Raw genomic sequence first — 16569 nt, 5'->3', positions numbered from 1 at the left:
ACCAGGTTGTTTAAAATGCATTACGCAGCACACACTGTACTTTTAAAGCTTTTACAGAGTTACAAAATGTAATGTTACAAAACAGAGAAACAATCTATATGTGCTAATAAAATAAAATAAAATAAAAAATAAACACACCCATTTATTTGTATGGAGAATTAACAAATGCTTTTCTGCTGCTCTCGTATCTGATAACACAGCAGAAATAGCACAATCTCTAAAAGACTGTTATGGTCTTTTGCTGACTTTGTCAAGTGGTGATAACAGAGTTTCCAGTTCAGTGGTTGAGTCATATGACCGCTACTTAAAGATTGAGATAGCAATTGAATGGTGACTTTAATGTTCAGGGGGAGTGAATATGATTTATAATTGTGATTTCAGTTTAGAACTAGGGTTGTGTGTAGATGCTCCTGGAAGTCTGGCTGTTGCTGAAGCATTTGGCTCTGTGCAAATTGATGATGTGCGGTTTAATTTGTGTAATTAAAAAAAAATGAAATTTCAGAAAGTTGCTAAAACATGTTACAAATGCGTTACTGCATATTTTGAATGTGTTTTCCAATTTCACCACATGTGCAATTGCAGTATAATTGCATTATAATAACCAAACTCCAAACAGTAATTGTTGTTTTTATTTTTATTTATTTGTTTCATGAAAAAAAAGTGACAGTAACAAATTTGGAGTAAATTGTTACACATTAAACAAAAAACGTCCCTTCATAAAAACACACTCAGAAGCATTAACTATTGCATGAGCGCTTGTTATAAGAAATCTCAAGTATGTTATAACAATATTTTCTAAGCCTGGTTATTGCTGTTAATATATAAGCCTGTATTCACAGTATTATTTCCTTGCAAGCTTGCAGTAAACAGATGGTTAGAAGGAGGACAGGTATGGCAGAGGCTAAGCTCCCTTCCAGTAGAGGTCACATTACTGGAGTCCTTTGTCCCCTGCAATCTTCTGAGCATGGATTCCTTCAGAGCCCACAGCTTGTCCTTGAACTCTTTTCTGAGGAGCACGTACAGGACGGGGTTGATGCAGCTGTTTATGTAGCCAATACTCGAGGCCAGAGGGAGGTACGGTTGTAAATGCTGGAACACTTCCTTTCTTTGGGAGTAGATGGCAATCACCTGGACTATCCCAAGAATGCGAGACGGCGCCCAGGTGATGAAGAAGGAGAACACGGCGGCCACAAGCAATCTGTAGAGGTTGCTGAAGCGGAGCCGCTCAGTTTTCATCCTGTAAGCAATGACCGAGTAGGAGGAGGTGATGACTCCGAGAGGAATTAAAAAGCCACAAATGAAAATGGGCAGGAAGACCGCTAAAACATTGGCCAGCATTTGTTGTCCCTCCCGAGAAGTGCTGTTTTGCACATCCGAGACATTGGTGGCAACATATATATCCACAAAGCAGTTAGAAACATTCTTTTTGGTTTCTTTAAGTTTTGAATAAAAAGCCAAAGGCAGGCTCATGGCGAAGGTCAGGACCCACAGGCACTGACTAACCTTTTGAGCGAGTTGCTTTGGTCGGTGGTTACGATGCCACAGCGGGTAGACCATTGCGATGCAGCGATCAATACTGACAGCCATTAGGATGAAGGCGCTGGTGTACATGTTGACAGTGGAAAGGAAGTAATACCCTTTGCAAAGCGCCACACCAAAGGACCAGCGGCGCAGGAAAAGACTGACCATTCGAAGAGGCAGACAGAGGATGAACAAGAAGTCTGCCACTGCCAGGTTGAGAAACCACATGTTGAATTCTGTCTTCTTCACCCTGAAGCCGGTAAGCCAGATGACAATCCCGTTCCAGGTGATCCCAATGATGAAGATGAGGCTACAGAGGAACAGGTTTAAATAGCGCAGCACCTCTTCAGGATTCCCAATGTCTTGTTTCAGAGGTTCCCCAGTCACAGTCATTTTCTTCCCAAAGTGTCAGCCCCTGTTCTCAAACAAGCAGGAGATAGTCAAACATACCACACCCCGCTTATCATAATCAGATTGAAATGTCCCGACAGCAATGTAACGGGAGTCGATGGAAACAAGATCCTGATAATATCACTTTGGTTAATGTCACACTCCGCAGAATATCAAGGAAATGTAACAGTGATACAATTGATTTCCACCCTACTTAATCACTCCAAATGGTCTGCATCAACTGTACTGTATTTTGACAGATTCTGTATACACTGCTCTACAGCCTTGTGGTCACACGATCACTCAGTGTGACTTGTAGAGATCAGTGTTCAGGGTTTTCTTAACCGTTGCATATTAAAAGGAAAGCATTCCAGATTGTGTTGCAAAAAGAATTATATTAAAAAAAAGAAAACATACAATCAAAAAAATTGAATGCCTAGTATACTGGATGTGACACCACAAAGCATTACACTGAAGAAAAAAAAAGAACACTTAACAGTAAATAGGCTCTTCATCTTGGTGATTAGGTAAGTTTTACAACTTTTTAATATGCATTTCCAAATTAACAGCACACTACAAAATTATGAACTTGCCCAACTTACAGCTTTTCAAGAGCACACTGATGATCTACAGTGGGCTGATCCAACTTGCTGGTTGTGTCCCTTCTGAACCTTCAGCTAGAAGAAGTTCTTAACTCGCTTTCATAAGAGCCTTTTAGATCAGGACTGCAAACCACAACGGAGCAGGAAGTGTCTGCATTAGAAATCTCTATGAGACTAAAAGCGCAGTTTAGCGTGACAGCACTGAGCAAGTTTACCTAGAAAGAACATCTTGTTTCTAAGAGGGTTCAGTCCCGTGCCAGTCCACAGGGTGAATGGAACCGATGTAGCCCTCGTTGAGTTCACTAGAGGAAATCGATTTGTTTTGTGTTAGCAATGATTCAGAAGGTTTCATATTAATATTGCTCAAATCTTTTTTTAGAAGACTGTGAAGGTGCTTTGATTGAGTTTGGGAGCCGCTCCAGTTCCAGTTGCTTGCAATAGACATATGTAACACAGGCTAGATGGGTGAAAGTTTCTTTCTATTTAGTGAAACAATTAGACATTTTAGCTGATCTAGCTATATACAGCTGAAAAAAAGATGGGAGAATTACTACCAGCGCATATTTTTAAATCTAGTGTGCCCAAATATTTTACCCTTGATATTCTCCCCAATTTGGAATATCCACTTGTTTTCTCTCCTCACCACAGCAATTCCCCACACAGCTCAGGAGATCCAAGTTCAGTGGGCGTCCTCCAATCCCAGAACCAAGCCAGCTAGCTTCCTCTTTTACACACAGGAACTGCAGTTTAATTACTTAAGTCCAGTAATACACAATTGTATTTTTATTTAACTTTCAATTTTTTTTTTTTTGTTTTTTTTTTTGGGATTGTCAAAATCTGACTTCCACAAATGCATAACATGAATCTTACCACTCAGTTTTACAAAAGCAATAAACTGATAAACCGTGCCTTACTTAGATGGGAGCTTCATCCCATGGCTGTCAAACAACATAAAGAAAAACTCCATAGGAAACTAAACATTGCTGTATTTTTAAGGACACAACAGCCTTAAGTTATTAATTCAATAAGCAAACAAAAAAAAATTACAATGTATAAACTCAGCTATCAAAAAAAAAAAAACATTTCAAACACTGTACATGAAAATAAAGCAACTCTATCTGATCAATATGCCCAAGATTAAATAATTAAAACAGTATACAACAACAAATTCACACCACATAGTACAAAAAAGTGCCTTATAAAAAACCTTTCTGTGGAGACATAAGATTTAAATTAATTGCCAATTAGAAACTAAAAAGTCAAATCTTGGCAAGAAACTAAACTATTACAAAATAAAAAATATGTAAAAGCTATTCCCAGGTCTTTCTTTCTTCTTAGAAACAAGGGCCGTTTAAGTGACCACTTAATATGTTTTCCAGTTTCAGTTTATAGCTTTGCATTCAGGATCCATTTAGTGATCTGAATGCTACAGCCCTATAACTACTAATCCTGCTGCAGTTCCCTCTCACAGGGGTCCGAGCTGTTAGAAACATGCTGGAAGTCTGAGACAGAGCGGCATTCAAAGTTTTAAAGGTGGCTCTGTTTTAGATAATTAAGACAGACTTCATGATCTTCAGCACTCTAAAAAGGTGCAACAGGATTTAACTTACCATTACTATGAGACTGTACATTGTGTCTTTTTGGAATGAGCTTGGACTGTAGTTGAGAGACGTTATTTGCCTTCCAAACATACAGTACTGTCAAAACACACAGCTCCTTTAGTGACATCCAAACACACTAGATTGTCTTGGTGAGACAGTAAAGAGCATGCAGCTTGAGACGTCATTGTTAGCAGGGTTTGCAATAATTCTGACTGCTTCTAGGTTCTGTTGCTCCATTATTAAGTTCTGTTTTTTCTCTCAATCTGCTTTTACCAGGCCTGGAGAATCCTAAATGCCAGCCTTCCTCATTCTATTCAAATCATGTAACATTTTGACTCTGCCAGCCACCCCTGCTCTACATGTGGATATAGGGAGTGGGCATGGCTGGCAGAGTGGAAAGGTCGCATTGTCACGTGATTTAAATGGAATGGGGAAGGCTGCTGAGTCACACCAGTTAGGATTCTCCAGACAAGCTCAAGCAAGGAAAATGATAATTACTCAACATTGGAGCAACTGAAACCAGTATCAAGTTAGCAAGACTTCAAACACCATCAAATAGAAAGGGAGTCTTTAAAATAAATAAATAAAAAAAAAAAAAAGATACATTAAAATGACATTTGAATCAAAGTTATCTTTAAGCAGCTAAAATTGGTTCAGGTGTATCTGAACTGATTGCTTGTCAATCAAGCACAATAGTGGTTCCAAAGTCTTATTAGAAGAATGGAAATTGGTTTTGCAAAGAACTTGCAGATAAAACCACCGGACTACTTTGGTAGTGTTGGAAACCAGCCTCAGAAATTTTCAGCAAGAGTTTTTGAGTGCCATGGATAGATCACTCGGGTGGAAGGCACCACCACTTTGTGAAAAAGGCAATAATCATTACAACTTCAGAGTTTGTGATTGGCCCATTTTCTAGTTACCCAACAAGGGGCTAGACATCTGTATTTACTTGGCATCCAATCAGACAAATGGCGTACCAAGTCGAAGTGAGCTGGGGACCGCCATGGCTTTGAAGTGATAAGCAAGAAACAAATGAGAGCAAAAGAAGCCTCATTACTGTGATCAGACTCATTACATTACCCCCACCCCCCCTCTCCATTCTATACATCTTTCAAAAATCCAAAGGGGTCAAGTCTCCAAAGTCACAGTCAAACAGTTCACTCACACCCTCTCCCTCCCCCAGTCCAAAATGGTAGTCATGATTTTGGGGCGGGGAAAGGTTGATAAAGGAATCCAATGGGAGGGAGAAATCCTCAGAGTTCCTATCCAGCTGGTAACTGGAAGACATCAGAGGTGAAAGATTACCAAAGTCAGGTAGCCCCCTCAGTGGAGATATAGTGTCTGTCAGCAGAGGCTCTGTAAAGAAATTGAACATGAGAAGTGATGGTTTAAAAAAAAAAAAGCAATTGGGCAAAACTTAAGCGGATCAACGTTGCCTTTATCAGTGTGCAGCAAGATCTATCACAGATACCTTCCATTACCCACAAGATACTTCATAGGAAGTAGCATTGCACTAGCTACTTCATCTGCTACAATGTAAATAACATTGATCATAATGGAATGAACATTGTTAAGTCAGACACTAGCTGTACCATAAAGCTTCAAGACTCACTGTATTCACCCGTAATGTTGAATCTTCTCTTTTTTGGAGTTCCTAGACATTATTAAGCTCAACGTTCCAGCAACTACACTGCTACTCAGCCTTCTCATTTCGTATCCACAGTTATGTTTCCATGGACACCGTGAAACAAGACGGACCAATCAGTTTCGAGATTACAAGCAATGTTGGTGATGAAGGCCTAACTGTACAATCATATACCTGAGTCAGTAAACGTACAGCAGAGTTATGAAATTGTATCACTTTTTTTTTTTTTTTTTTTTTTTTTTTTTAAATAAACAACCTGCGTTTTCTATGTAAGATTGTCTTTTTTACTCGGATCTGAAACCTAGCATATATAATTAATTCAGGAAACGATATTTGCATTTCACAATTAATGAATATGACTTATTTTTATGTGCGTTGTTTTGCTGATTCAGTCTTTGTTAAATGAAAAATATCACCGAACGAACTACAAGATATACCGCTCAGATCTTCTGCTGCATAATCAGTTGCTGCAAAACTGTGGTCTAGTATTGACTGCTTACACACACAACACGTAGATACCGGTAAAAAGCACACCCACACAAAAGTACAAATACTCAAACACATACTGGGATTATCTATGTATGTTTAAATAGGCCATGTACTAACGACAATTAAAGACAAAGGTTCGTTAAGTTAGAAGACTTTCTAAATTCCCTTTTTAAGAAGTTCAAGTCAAATGGAAATGTATGTTCAAACTTATGTACAGTTTGAATCACCTCTTCCTCCTCCTCCTCTTGTCACACTTTCTACGTATTGACAACACAGCCAGATTTTCTTTGTATATTAGGCAAGAGCTACAGTGGGGGGGGGGGGAGGCTATTCTCATGCTAAAAGTAATGCTAGAAAGTACTTTTTTTTTACTGGGGAGGGGAAGGAATTGATGCTTGGGTATAGCTATAAAAAACAAAAAGAAAAAAAGAGAAGCGATGCTACACCAAGTGCTGATGTTACCAGGTCTTTAGCATATTAAAAGGCATGGCCCAAACATAGACACACAGTACACAAAATGTAGTCATTAAATGAATTGGTTGAACTCTGCATTTGCTTTCACTTTGAATCTTTTCACTCCTAAGCACTCACCAGCTGTATAGTTGGCTCATCGATCCAACTGCCTCTTGTGGCGACACATTCTGCCACATCTGAGCTACAACGGTATATTCAAAGTCTTTCACAGAGTGTGCACAATCTATTTTAATAACTTTTACACTTTTTGAGGTTCCTACATAAACATTATTGTGATTTCTACAGTAAGCATTTGTACTTTAATTGAGAGGAACAGTAGCTCCTCGCGCTAAGTTATCAGCGAAGGGTGAGAACTGCCAGACTCTCGATACAGTAAGGATAGTTTACGTGTTTTCAGGGTATTGGCGCAGCAAAAATATATCAGCCAAACACCATTCCACATTTAATTTGTAGAAATAAGTTGCCAAAGTAAGGTAAAGATGTTCTTCTCCTCCTTTTTCTCCCAATGTATTTTTTTGCAGACCCCAGGCACTTATTTATTTATTTCATTTATATAGCACCTTTCATACCAGTGTATCAAGGCACTGTACATAAATACAATACAAAATATATACAATAATAATAAAAAAATCATTAAAAGCGAGCAATTATGTTGCATTAAAACCACTAGGATAAAAATTCCAAGTTTAGTTCCAAATTAAGTTTAGACTTAAAAATCCCAACAGAACCAGCTTCCCTAACACATGCAGGTAGAGCATTCCACAGTTTAGTGGCTCTAAAAGAAAAGGCCTTCTCTCCTGTATTGATTTAATTGACCCTGGAAACAACGAGCAACCCTGCTTCCTGTGATCTAAAAGTGCAATTTGGGAGATACGTGGTCAATAGCTCCTGCATATAGCTAGGTGCTGCTCCAGTCAAGGCTTTATAGGTCAATAACAAGATTTTAAAATCAATTCTTTATTGAACAGGGAGCCAGTGCAAGGAGGCTAAAATAGGGGTGAGATGCTCATTTTTCTGGTTTTAGTCAAAATTCTAGCAGCGGTATTCTGAACAAGCTGCAGGTGGAATACCGCAGGTTTTGGGATACCAGAGAGGAGTGCATTACAGTTCTTGAAGAAACAAAGGCATGTGTTAGTCTCTCTGTGTCAGATAAGGAGATAAAAGGCCTCAGATTGGCTGTTTCTCAAGTGATAGAAGGACACTTGAGAAACTTCCCTAATATGAGACTCAAAAGATTAATCAGGATCAAAAGAGAACCCCCATTTTTTAATTTCAGTTTTAGGATTTGATAAAAGACTGCTAGGGTCAAACTCATGCAATCCTACATTTTTTATTTGGTTATGGCATCCTACAAACATAACCTCTGTTTTACCTGAATTTAACATTATGAAGTTTTGAGACACCCAGCACTTGACATCAGCAAGGCAAACAGCAAATAACACCCTGTGGCAGGGCAGGGCCCTGCCTGTAAATATTGTTTTGTGGTGTTTTGGTGGTGGTTGGCAGGGATGGGGTTAATTTCCTGTCCCTGCCAAATTACATGTGAGAATGTGGCTGGAGCTGATTGAATAATTGATAATCAGGCTCCAGCCACATGGTATAAAAAACAGAGAAAATGCTTTGTTTGGTGGAGGGAATTTGGGAGTGAAGAAGTTTTGTTACTCTGTGTTTGGGATAAGGTTCAGTGAAGGCTCTTCCCAACCTGAACAGTTCTGTTTAAAACTTTTGTTTTTGGCCCTTGCGCTGGTTATTTTTGTTTCTCTTATAGTGTTTGTGACCTGTTTTTGTTAAACTTTTTTTTATTTTTGTTGATTAAACAGTGCAGCAGCCCTTTCACTGCAGTTTCCTTGTCTCGGAGTCTCCTTGCCTGCCGATTCCACCTGGGCCCGCAACGCTACCCTGTCACACACCCCGACAGAAGTATCACCAGGTTTTAAAGACAAACACAGCTGGGTGGCATCTGCGTAGCAGTGGAAGTTCACACCATGTTTCTTTTTATGTATATTACAGGACATCCGAGTTTAATGACAACTTGTTTTGTCAACATGGAAATACTAGGTTGCTGTCTGTAGCTATATTAAACAATTTATTGATAATTTAAAATGGACTAGTCGCATGCATCGAACACACACACACAAAAAAAAGAAAAAACTTTTTTGAAGACCCCCCAAGGGAGTTTTATCCACGCATATGTATACTACAGGACATCTGAGTTTCAACGACAATTAACTTGTTTTGTCAACATGGAAATATACTAGGGCACGCACTTATTGTGTCGTCTATATAATTTATATTAAATGCTTTATTTCTGTTTTAAAATGGAACATTTGCCTGCAAAAAAATCTTTTTTTTATATTTAAAAAAAAAAAAAAACATCTGGCATGCGTTGGATTTTAAACTATAACCTTCAGTTTGCAAGCATGTTGTGTTCCTGTCAGTGCTGCACGATTAGTTGAGACAAGCAGTGTTTTGAAAGATGTTAGCTATGCTAAAGATGTCAGCACAATAATAAAAGCAGATTGAACTCGCATCACAGGCCAAGTTAGTAGAAACAACTGAGGCAACCTTGACCCCTATTGCTTTTACAGTTGTGACTATTTGCTTGGTGCTGGCCAAGGTTGTCCCAGTTGTTTCTTCTAAATTAGCTTGTGTTTTTGATACAAGTCAGCAGAAACAAATCTGGGCAACCTTCAGGCCTGGACTAACCTATTCTGAGACCCTGTGCTCTACCATAAATGGGGCCCTGTGCCCAGGGTTGCCGCATCTGTAGCCAAAAGCTCAACCAAAATCTGCGAAATATAGCCATAAACGGATTCAGAAATAGCCCAAAAAGTAGGCAAAAAAATTTTTTACTACATTTTACACAATATTAACCTTAAAATGTACTAATTTAGGACATACAAGTATTTTAAATTAACAGTAATAAAGAATAAAATTAAATAGATATATAACTATATAAATGGCTGACTGGAGACGCTGGCTGGCTATAGAAGCTTGTTCTGGTTCAGGCTGTACTGGGCCATGGACTTCATCAGCACAGCCTGACGTTTCGCGTTTTGCTGAGCTGCTCTTTGCCCCGCTGTTGCTTTGTTTCTGCTTCCGTCTTTCTTTCACCACTTTTTTACGTGCAAGAAATTATTGCAAAACCGAACGGTTTGCTTAAATATGTGGACTTCACTTACTTTGAAATGTACTGTGTGCTAAGACAAGTTTGCGGTTTTAAAATTGTAATATAAATACTTTATTTTGTTACATTAAGTTATACACTTATTTTAACTTTTGGGTCCCTATTAAGGCGCTGTGGTGGAGTGACCCGCCCCTTTATGTTTATTACTGTTTTATGTTGTATGTAGTGTTAATGTTGGTGTTTATGAATAAAATACACAGGATATAAATATGGGTTACGAGCAAAGTGTTTAAAATGTATATTTGTATTTAGGCACGAGGATTGCATAGCACTTCACTTGCAGGTAAAATAATATGTGAGCACGGGGAATTGCACTTTTATGAATTCACGTGCAGTTGTACCGAGTCTCCAATTGAATGATTGATTAGCAATCGAGTCTCGGTACAGCTGCATAAAAGCTGCATGTTTTCACTCACTCTGGGTTGTTGTGTGTTCGGTTTGTCGAGAACGGGTGTGGAGAGGAGAAAGTAAAAACAAAAGTAAATAACTGTTTTGACTCACGGTGTTTGTTTGTCTGTTAGTCCACTGTTTGTTTAGTGTTAGTCCGTTTTGCTTCATCTCTTTATTTTGGCTAAATGGCCGTGTCCTGCGTTTTGTTTGTCTTGCAACCTTTTATTTTCTGCTTGTTTAATTATTAAATGCTGAGCGGTAACAATCGCTCAGCTTCACCAAACTCCACCTCTCTGTTTATTTTGTGTTGGTTCCTGTTTCTGGTCGGACATCACCCACTGCAGCCGTCTAAATATGTGACAGGGACATATTTAGGTCCCAGGATATGCAGTTTTAGACCCCTGCAAAATCCTGAAATTCGTTTTCGGTGGGGGGCGTTGCCACCTGCACCCGCGCCGGGGGAGGACCCTCATACCCCCCTGCACCCACGCCGGGGGAGGACCCCCATACCCCCCCTGCACCCATGCCGGGGGAGGACCCCCATACCCCCCTGCCTTCTATTTAGGATTTCTAGCCTCCTGCTTTAAATGAAAATGAAAAGACTATTGTACACTTAGTTTTGTACGCTACAGACACCAGAGGAAACTTTACAGCATAGGTAAATGTTTCGATTACACCCCAATGCCTCCATTCTGCAAAACTGATGAAATATCTAACAGAGACTCACCTCGTCCACTCGTAATTAACAGGGGAGCCAATGACACTTCCTGGGAGGAGCTGCAGGGCGGGGATTCTGTGGTGGTTACGGCATGCAGTAGTAGATCCTGATTGGCTGCTTTGGAAGGGCTGTTGCCAGTGACAGGACTGCCAACTCCTACCCCATCCTCTGGGCACAGGAACACATCGATGGGGCCTTGGGGGCTTTTCAGAGAAATCTGCATCCCCTTGAAATACAAAGAGCACTTGTGTTTTCATCCCAAGTATGCCTGGGATTTGTTTATTATTTTAGGTTGCTTTAATCAGAACAGTAAAAAAAAAAAAAAAAAAAAAAAAAAAAAAAAAATATATATATATATATTTTAATAACACCCAAACGAATGTCTACTATGCCTGAAATGTTTGTCTATGTGTTATGGGTGTATACTTACAACTGAAACAATATTAAACAGACAGAACCTTGCTAGTAAACTTCTATTACTGTTAATTTATCGCACACTATAATATACACCTTTGCAGTTTTGCAATGTTTACGAGCTACTGAAGACAAAACAAGGAATGGGTTAGCTTGACAGTTTCAGAATACAATCGAGTAATAATACTATACTGACCTCTAGGGGGTGCAGAACAGATCATTCCCATAACTTAATAATGTGTCATTCTAACTTTCTTCCTGTAGATGGCACCAAAATATTATAAATGAAACACAAAACAATGGCCTGCAGTATGGAACAAATGGCGCACATATTCAAACAGACACAGTAATCCTGGACTTATTAGGCCGTCCAATATTAGTTCTAATTAGGATGTGTGAAACCAGGCATCAATGTGATATGGAAAGTGGAAAGACTGGGTAATGGTTCCAGAACCCCCACTTCGCCCCACCTCACCTCACTGGGGTCCAAGACCTGCATCTGTGTTCCAGGAGGGGCCTTCACCACCATCAGCAGCTGGTCCGGGGGGTCGACTGTGTTCCTCAGGTCCTGGCACATCACATACGCCAACGTGCGAGTGGTTAAGGAGACTGGCAACAAAGTCGAAAGCGTTTAGTTTCCAGATAGCTGGATCCGTTCCACTACATTGCTAGTTTTCACGCTGTCGCTCCAGTTCACTCTACTAGTTCCAATCAGGCTAATACGTAACTCTGGACTAACGTTGAATATGTTAAGGAACATATTAGCTCCATGACTGCCTGCACCCTGGCTCGTTCAGTGAAGGATATTTTTTGTTTTGCGGGTCCTCCGTCAACAGTTTCAGCTGCAGGTTACACTTTGTGATGAGCTCGTCCAGTCTCTGCTCTGTCTCTCCCAGATCACTCACCTCCTTCACCAGCGCCTGGTGCCGGGCGCCAGACATCCCATCCAGACGGCTGCCCCTGAGAAAGAGAAAGACACCGTGCTCACAACCTACTAGTTCAGTGTTTCTTTTTTTATTGAACATGAGGACGCTTAGATCTAGCAGGGATCTCTGAATTACAGTATAGTATTAAAGGTGAGCTTGAGTCAGGGACTCCATGCTGGGGAAGCAGCTCGTGGCCAGGCGAGACTCACAGCCACTGAATGTTGTTCTTGGATTTCTTGGTGATGAGCTGGATTCCCTCCAGCACGTTGGTGATGTCATAGATTCGCCTCTTCTGCACCTCCAGCACCTGCGAAGCCAGGTTAAGGTCGACCACGCCGTCGGGGGACTGGGCCAGCAGCTCCAGGAAGCGCTTGGTGGTCAGGTTCAGGGAGGTGTCGTAGCGGGATTTCTCACTGGGGGACTTTAATCCTGGGGATGGAGAATGTCAGGGTAACACACCACCACAGCAGGCTCAGGGCCCCATGCTTCATCTGGAAACATACCCAAACCAGCGTGGATGTCTTTAACCTAGATGTCAGTTTTGTTCTACCTTTAAACTACGGCTTCAGGGCGGATTAAAGGCAGGTTTTCAACTATAGATAGGTTGGGAAAGCAGGACAATTAGAGAACTTCATTAGGGTAAAGTAGGTGTCTTTTTACAGTGAGGTAACCAGATTTAAACTAACTAAAGCAAAAACATGCTTTTCCAGGATTTCCTGTTAAATATGTATGCACTGTAAGGGGAGGACGGGGGCTCGATTTTGGGTTCCCCACGCAGCTGGAATGTTGCATTAATTTCTGTTGCAGGCTTATCTTGGTTCTGTGCTACAAACTGTTGAGAGTTTTGAAATGAGGTTGCTTTATTTAGTGCATACCTGCCTCTCCTACCCGGCACCTGCCTCGGGGAGTCTGCTTGGTTTCTGCCACGTACTGGTGGTCAGTCTCCAGGTCCAGCTTCCTTTTTACCTGCAAGAGTCACAGGACATCAGCAAACAGGTCAAGATAACAAAACATTCACCTTCACATTGCAGTGACTACAATTATTATGTTGCTACATACTGACATTGACTTGTTGCTATATTGCCGCCTACAAAATATGCAAGCATGAGATGCTACATTTCAGCATGGTATTGTAATGTGTGAAATACTCCTGGCTTAGATAGGGGGGAACCCATAATGATATCTTTTGTCTACAGGTTGCGGCATCTTACATTACAGGTCTATTTTATGGAGTGTTTTTTTTTGTTTGTTTGGACTATACCCATTCTGAATAATGAGATCAGGTTTGCAGTTCAAAAAGCCCCTTTAAACTGTTTAGGAGGTTCACAATTGTTTTAAAGTTTCATATTCTGGAGTTCACTGTTTAACCTAAAACACTGTTTACAAACTATTCAATGACAGTACTGTACTTAACAAAAACAGTGGGTAAATTTGTGGGCATAGGGCCCTATATTACCACCTGGGGTGCAAACTAATTCCTCACATTCTTGAAATGTACTTAAAGGCACAACGTTTAGCCACCTAGTGGACATTTAAGAAATTACATGTTGATATTAGTTTTGTAAATCACAAAGTTTAGTGTCTTTCTTGAATTGACAATAAAGTCAAATCTCCTTCAGCTCCTGCTTGCGATGACCGAATACTTCTGTGTGTTTAGTGTTATTCATATTGGTTACTTCGTGTCCCTTTTATTGCAGTCGACAGCTAATATAATAAAAGGTACTTTAAAGTGCAACTCGTTTTTTGTTTGTTTTTTGTGTTTATTTAATACAGTAAATAAATCGACATGTGCTGCATGTGTTCTGGAATCTGCTGTAGTAGAACACAAACGTGTTGAACAAACATGTACTCTTGCTACGGGGCGGAGGGGGGGGGGATTATAAAGCTACAGTTTACCGGCGGCCTCCCCAAGGTGGGTCTCCTTCCTCCATCCCCAGGTCTTGGGCCCTGTGGAGTGGCGAACAGCAATATTTCACCGGCCATACCGGAGGTTGCGGGGTGCAAATCCACATTTCCGGATGTCGAAATGATCACGATCTGCTGCTGGTCTAACTCTATACCCCCAGCTTCTAAAATGGATTCATAATCAGCCAAAAGATCCTCCGAGGTCTGTCCTGATACAAGCTGCTGTGACATGGCACGTCGGCGTTTCTTTTTTAATAAGGCAAAGCTATCTCCGTTGTTTTGTGTTGATCGTTAAAAGTCGGTTTGTGGGATGCAGTAGCAGTTCAGCATCTCTGCATCTGTACAGGCTACAAAACTTTGGGGTTTCAAAAAAATAAAAGCTTATTTTAAAAGTATGAATTAGGAAACACCTCCTTCCTGTGATGCGTTACAACGTATAAAACAAATGAAAGCTGACCAAGATGTGGTTAAGAGATACATTTAACTTGCATCACAGAACATCTGATTGCATAATGTAAAAACAAATAAAAGGAAAAACTGCTTTTAAAACATCTTAACAAATTGTCACTGTCGTTACACTGCAAATACAAAAGCAAATGGCAAATCAGCTAACTACAAATGCCTTCCGACTGAAAAAGACAATATTTCTTGCAGGGCCAATAATTTCAAGAACGGCGCTGTCTGCAGTGCAAGATGTAACCGAGTTTCACTTTCCCAGTCTGTGGAATCCAGGTCATTCTGGGATTCGAATATTAATAGTATCACTAACAATCATTCGTGCGTTTATTATTCCCAGCGCTCAAACGATGTATTGTTACAAACGTGTCATTCAATCCGCTAAACCAGTTTACATTTGCCTAAATTGAACTTTGCGTTATTAATTACGATTTGTATAAACAGAAAATAAAATTCCGATGCACAATTCACTTTTTGATTAGGCGGTTCCGAACAGGTTAATGCACATGCATGAAGGGATCAAACCAGTCCGACTGGCTCAGTCATTTTTGTGTTGCTCTATAATCATATTTTTGAGGTTAGCTCCTCTGGCTTTTAGTGCTGGTTCACTATGGCTCCAAATTTAGACTGCTGGTAAATTATATAAAATATATAGTTAACATATTTTTGCTCAGCGTGCACAAAAGCTTGTTTTTCGCCTAGATGTAGGGTGCTTCTTTGTTAATATATCTCAGTCATTTGTTTTTGTTTTCTTTCCTGTCTCCAAAAAGTTATGTGAAAAGTATTCCTGCAACCATACAGTACCATATATTTTGCATAAATGGTTAATATTTATGTTATAGTATATGTGGATAAAAAAAAAGGATCTGGACATTCAAATAGACTTTACACCGCAACACTGATCCGCCCGGTCGTTATCGGCTGCTTCACTTTGTCATTGTCAGTCATTGAATCCAGGAAGCAAGTGGAGATTGTAAAGAGGAAAAGCCAAAACAGAACCCCGGCTGAGCTATCCTGGGCGAGAGCATGTCCAGGGAAAATAAAGGTTTCTTTCGCATCTGCCCTCTGTGTTTTTGAGCCGATCACCTTGCCCCTTCCACAGATTTGTATTTGTTGTTGTTGTTCTGCACCAGCTGACCCGGCAAGCTCAGGGGTTTACGCGCCAAATCTTTTTTACCGCGAAACCTGCACACGTGACCCTGGCTCATTCTGATTGGCAGAGCCGCAGGAACCCTCACTGAGAAACGACACAGCGCCGGACTGCCAGTGGCTCAGAGGGAGCCCCTCTCCGGGTGACGACACAGGTTGCAAGCGGCGTTCTGGTGATTTGATGGAGAGTTCTGTGCACTAATCATGGGCCGCCAACAACTTTCTCAAGTTCATAATTGGCCCAGTACTTTACTAACAAACCAATAGGAAGAGAATGAATGTCGATCGTTGTATTATTCCGGGTTGTGTTCTACTCCCTTCATTGGGGAAAGAGCCCTTTTTGTTCCCAAAATATATCAGTATCTGTCCAAGGGCGTTACATCAGCTAAGTGTGGTATCACAATATCTCACACATATCGGTATTTTTAATTATTATTAATATTATTTTGCGTACGAGGTTTTTTTTTTTTTTTTTTTTTTTTACTGTATAACTTAAATGACAGTATTACACAATCACTTAAGTTAACACATGAAAAGAAAACTTACAAAACAAGAAATAAACCACTTTTGTTCACACGGGAACAGTCGTTTATAAATACAGTAATCGTAACAAATGCTTTTAATTCGCGTTGCAAACTTTGCACAGGAATAAAGTCTTACCTAAACCAACGAGGCCAATTAAACATTTTAAATGTATTTTTC

The 16569-nt window shown here is 40.2% G+C and overlaps 2 protein-coding genes across 2 annotated transcripts; both read right to left on the bottom strand.

The window, feature by feature from the left end:
- Window positions 1-795: 795 nt before the first annotated feature.
- Window positions 796-1914, bottom strand: LOC121320168 (N-formyl peptide receptor 3-like). The gene has a single exon (XM_041258425.1). The coding sequence runs from the start codon at window positions 1912-1914 to the stop codon at window positions 796-798; it is 1119 nt and encodes a 372-aa protein (XP_041114359.1).
- A 1384-nt stretch (window positions 1915-3298) lies between these two features.
- LOC121319268 (transcription factor E2F1-like) lies at window positions 3299-15914 on the bottom strand. Its single transcript, XM_041256519.1, has 7 exons — window positions 14254-15914; window positions 13233-13323; window positions 12567-12786; window positions 12239-12391; window positions 11907-12021; window positions 11027-11243; window positions 3299-5470 (listed from the first exon to the last, which is right to left on the bottom strand). The coding sequence occupies exons 1-7, from the start codon at window positions 14491-14493 to the stop codon at window positions 5226-5228; spliced, it is 1281 nt and encodes a 426-aa protein (XP_041112453.1). The 5' UTR covers window positions 14494-15914; the 3' UTR covers window positions 3299-5225.
- Between the last annotated feature and the right edge of the window lie 655 nt (window positions 15915-16569).

This window comes from Polyodon spathula, chromosome 8, assembly GCF_017654505.1.
Source record: "Polyodon spathula isolate WHYD16114869_AA chromosome 8, ASM1765450v1, whole genome shotgun sequence".
Taxonomy (NCBI): Eukaryota; Metazoa; Chordata; class Actinopteri; order Acipenseriformes; family Polyodontidae; genus Polyodon; species Polyodon spathula.
The sequence above is the reverse complement of the archived record's forward strand: the minus strand, read 5'-3'. Positions and strand labels throughout refer to the sequence as shown.

Coding starts and splice junctions, on each gene's coding strand:
- LOC121320168 (XM_041258425.1), bottom strand. CDS start 1,914: ATGACTGTGACTGGGGAACCTCTGAAACAAGACATTGGGAATCCTGAA.
- LOC121319268 (XM_041256519.1), bottom strand. CDS start 14,493: ATGTCACAGCAGCTTGTATCAGGACAGACCTCGGAGGATCTTTTGGCT. Junction 13,324..14,253: donor CCACCTTGGGGAGGCCGCCG/GTAAACTGTAGC, acceptor TGACTCTTGCAG/GTAAAAAGGAAGCTGGACCT. Junction 5,471..11,026: donor GTTAATTACGAGTGGACGAG/GTGAGTCTCTGT, acceptor ATTTCTTTACAG/AGCCTCTGCTGACAGACACT.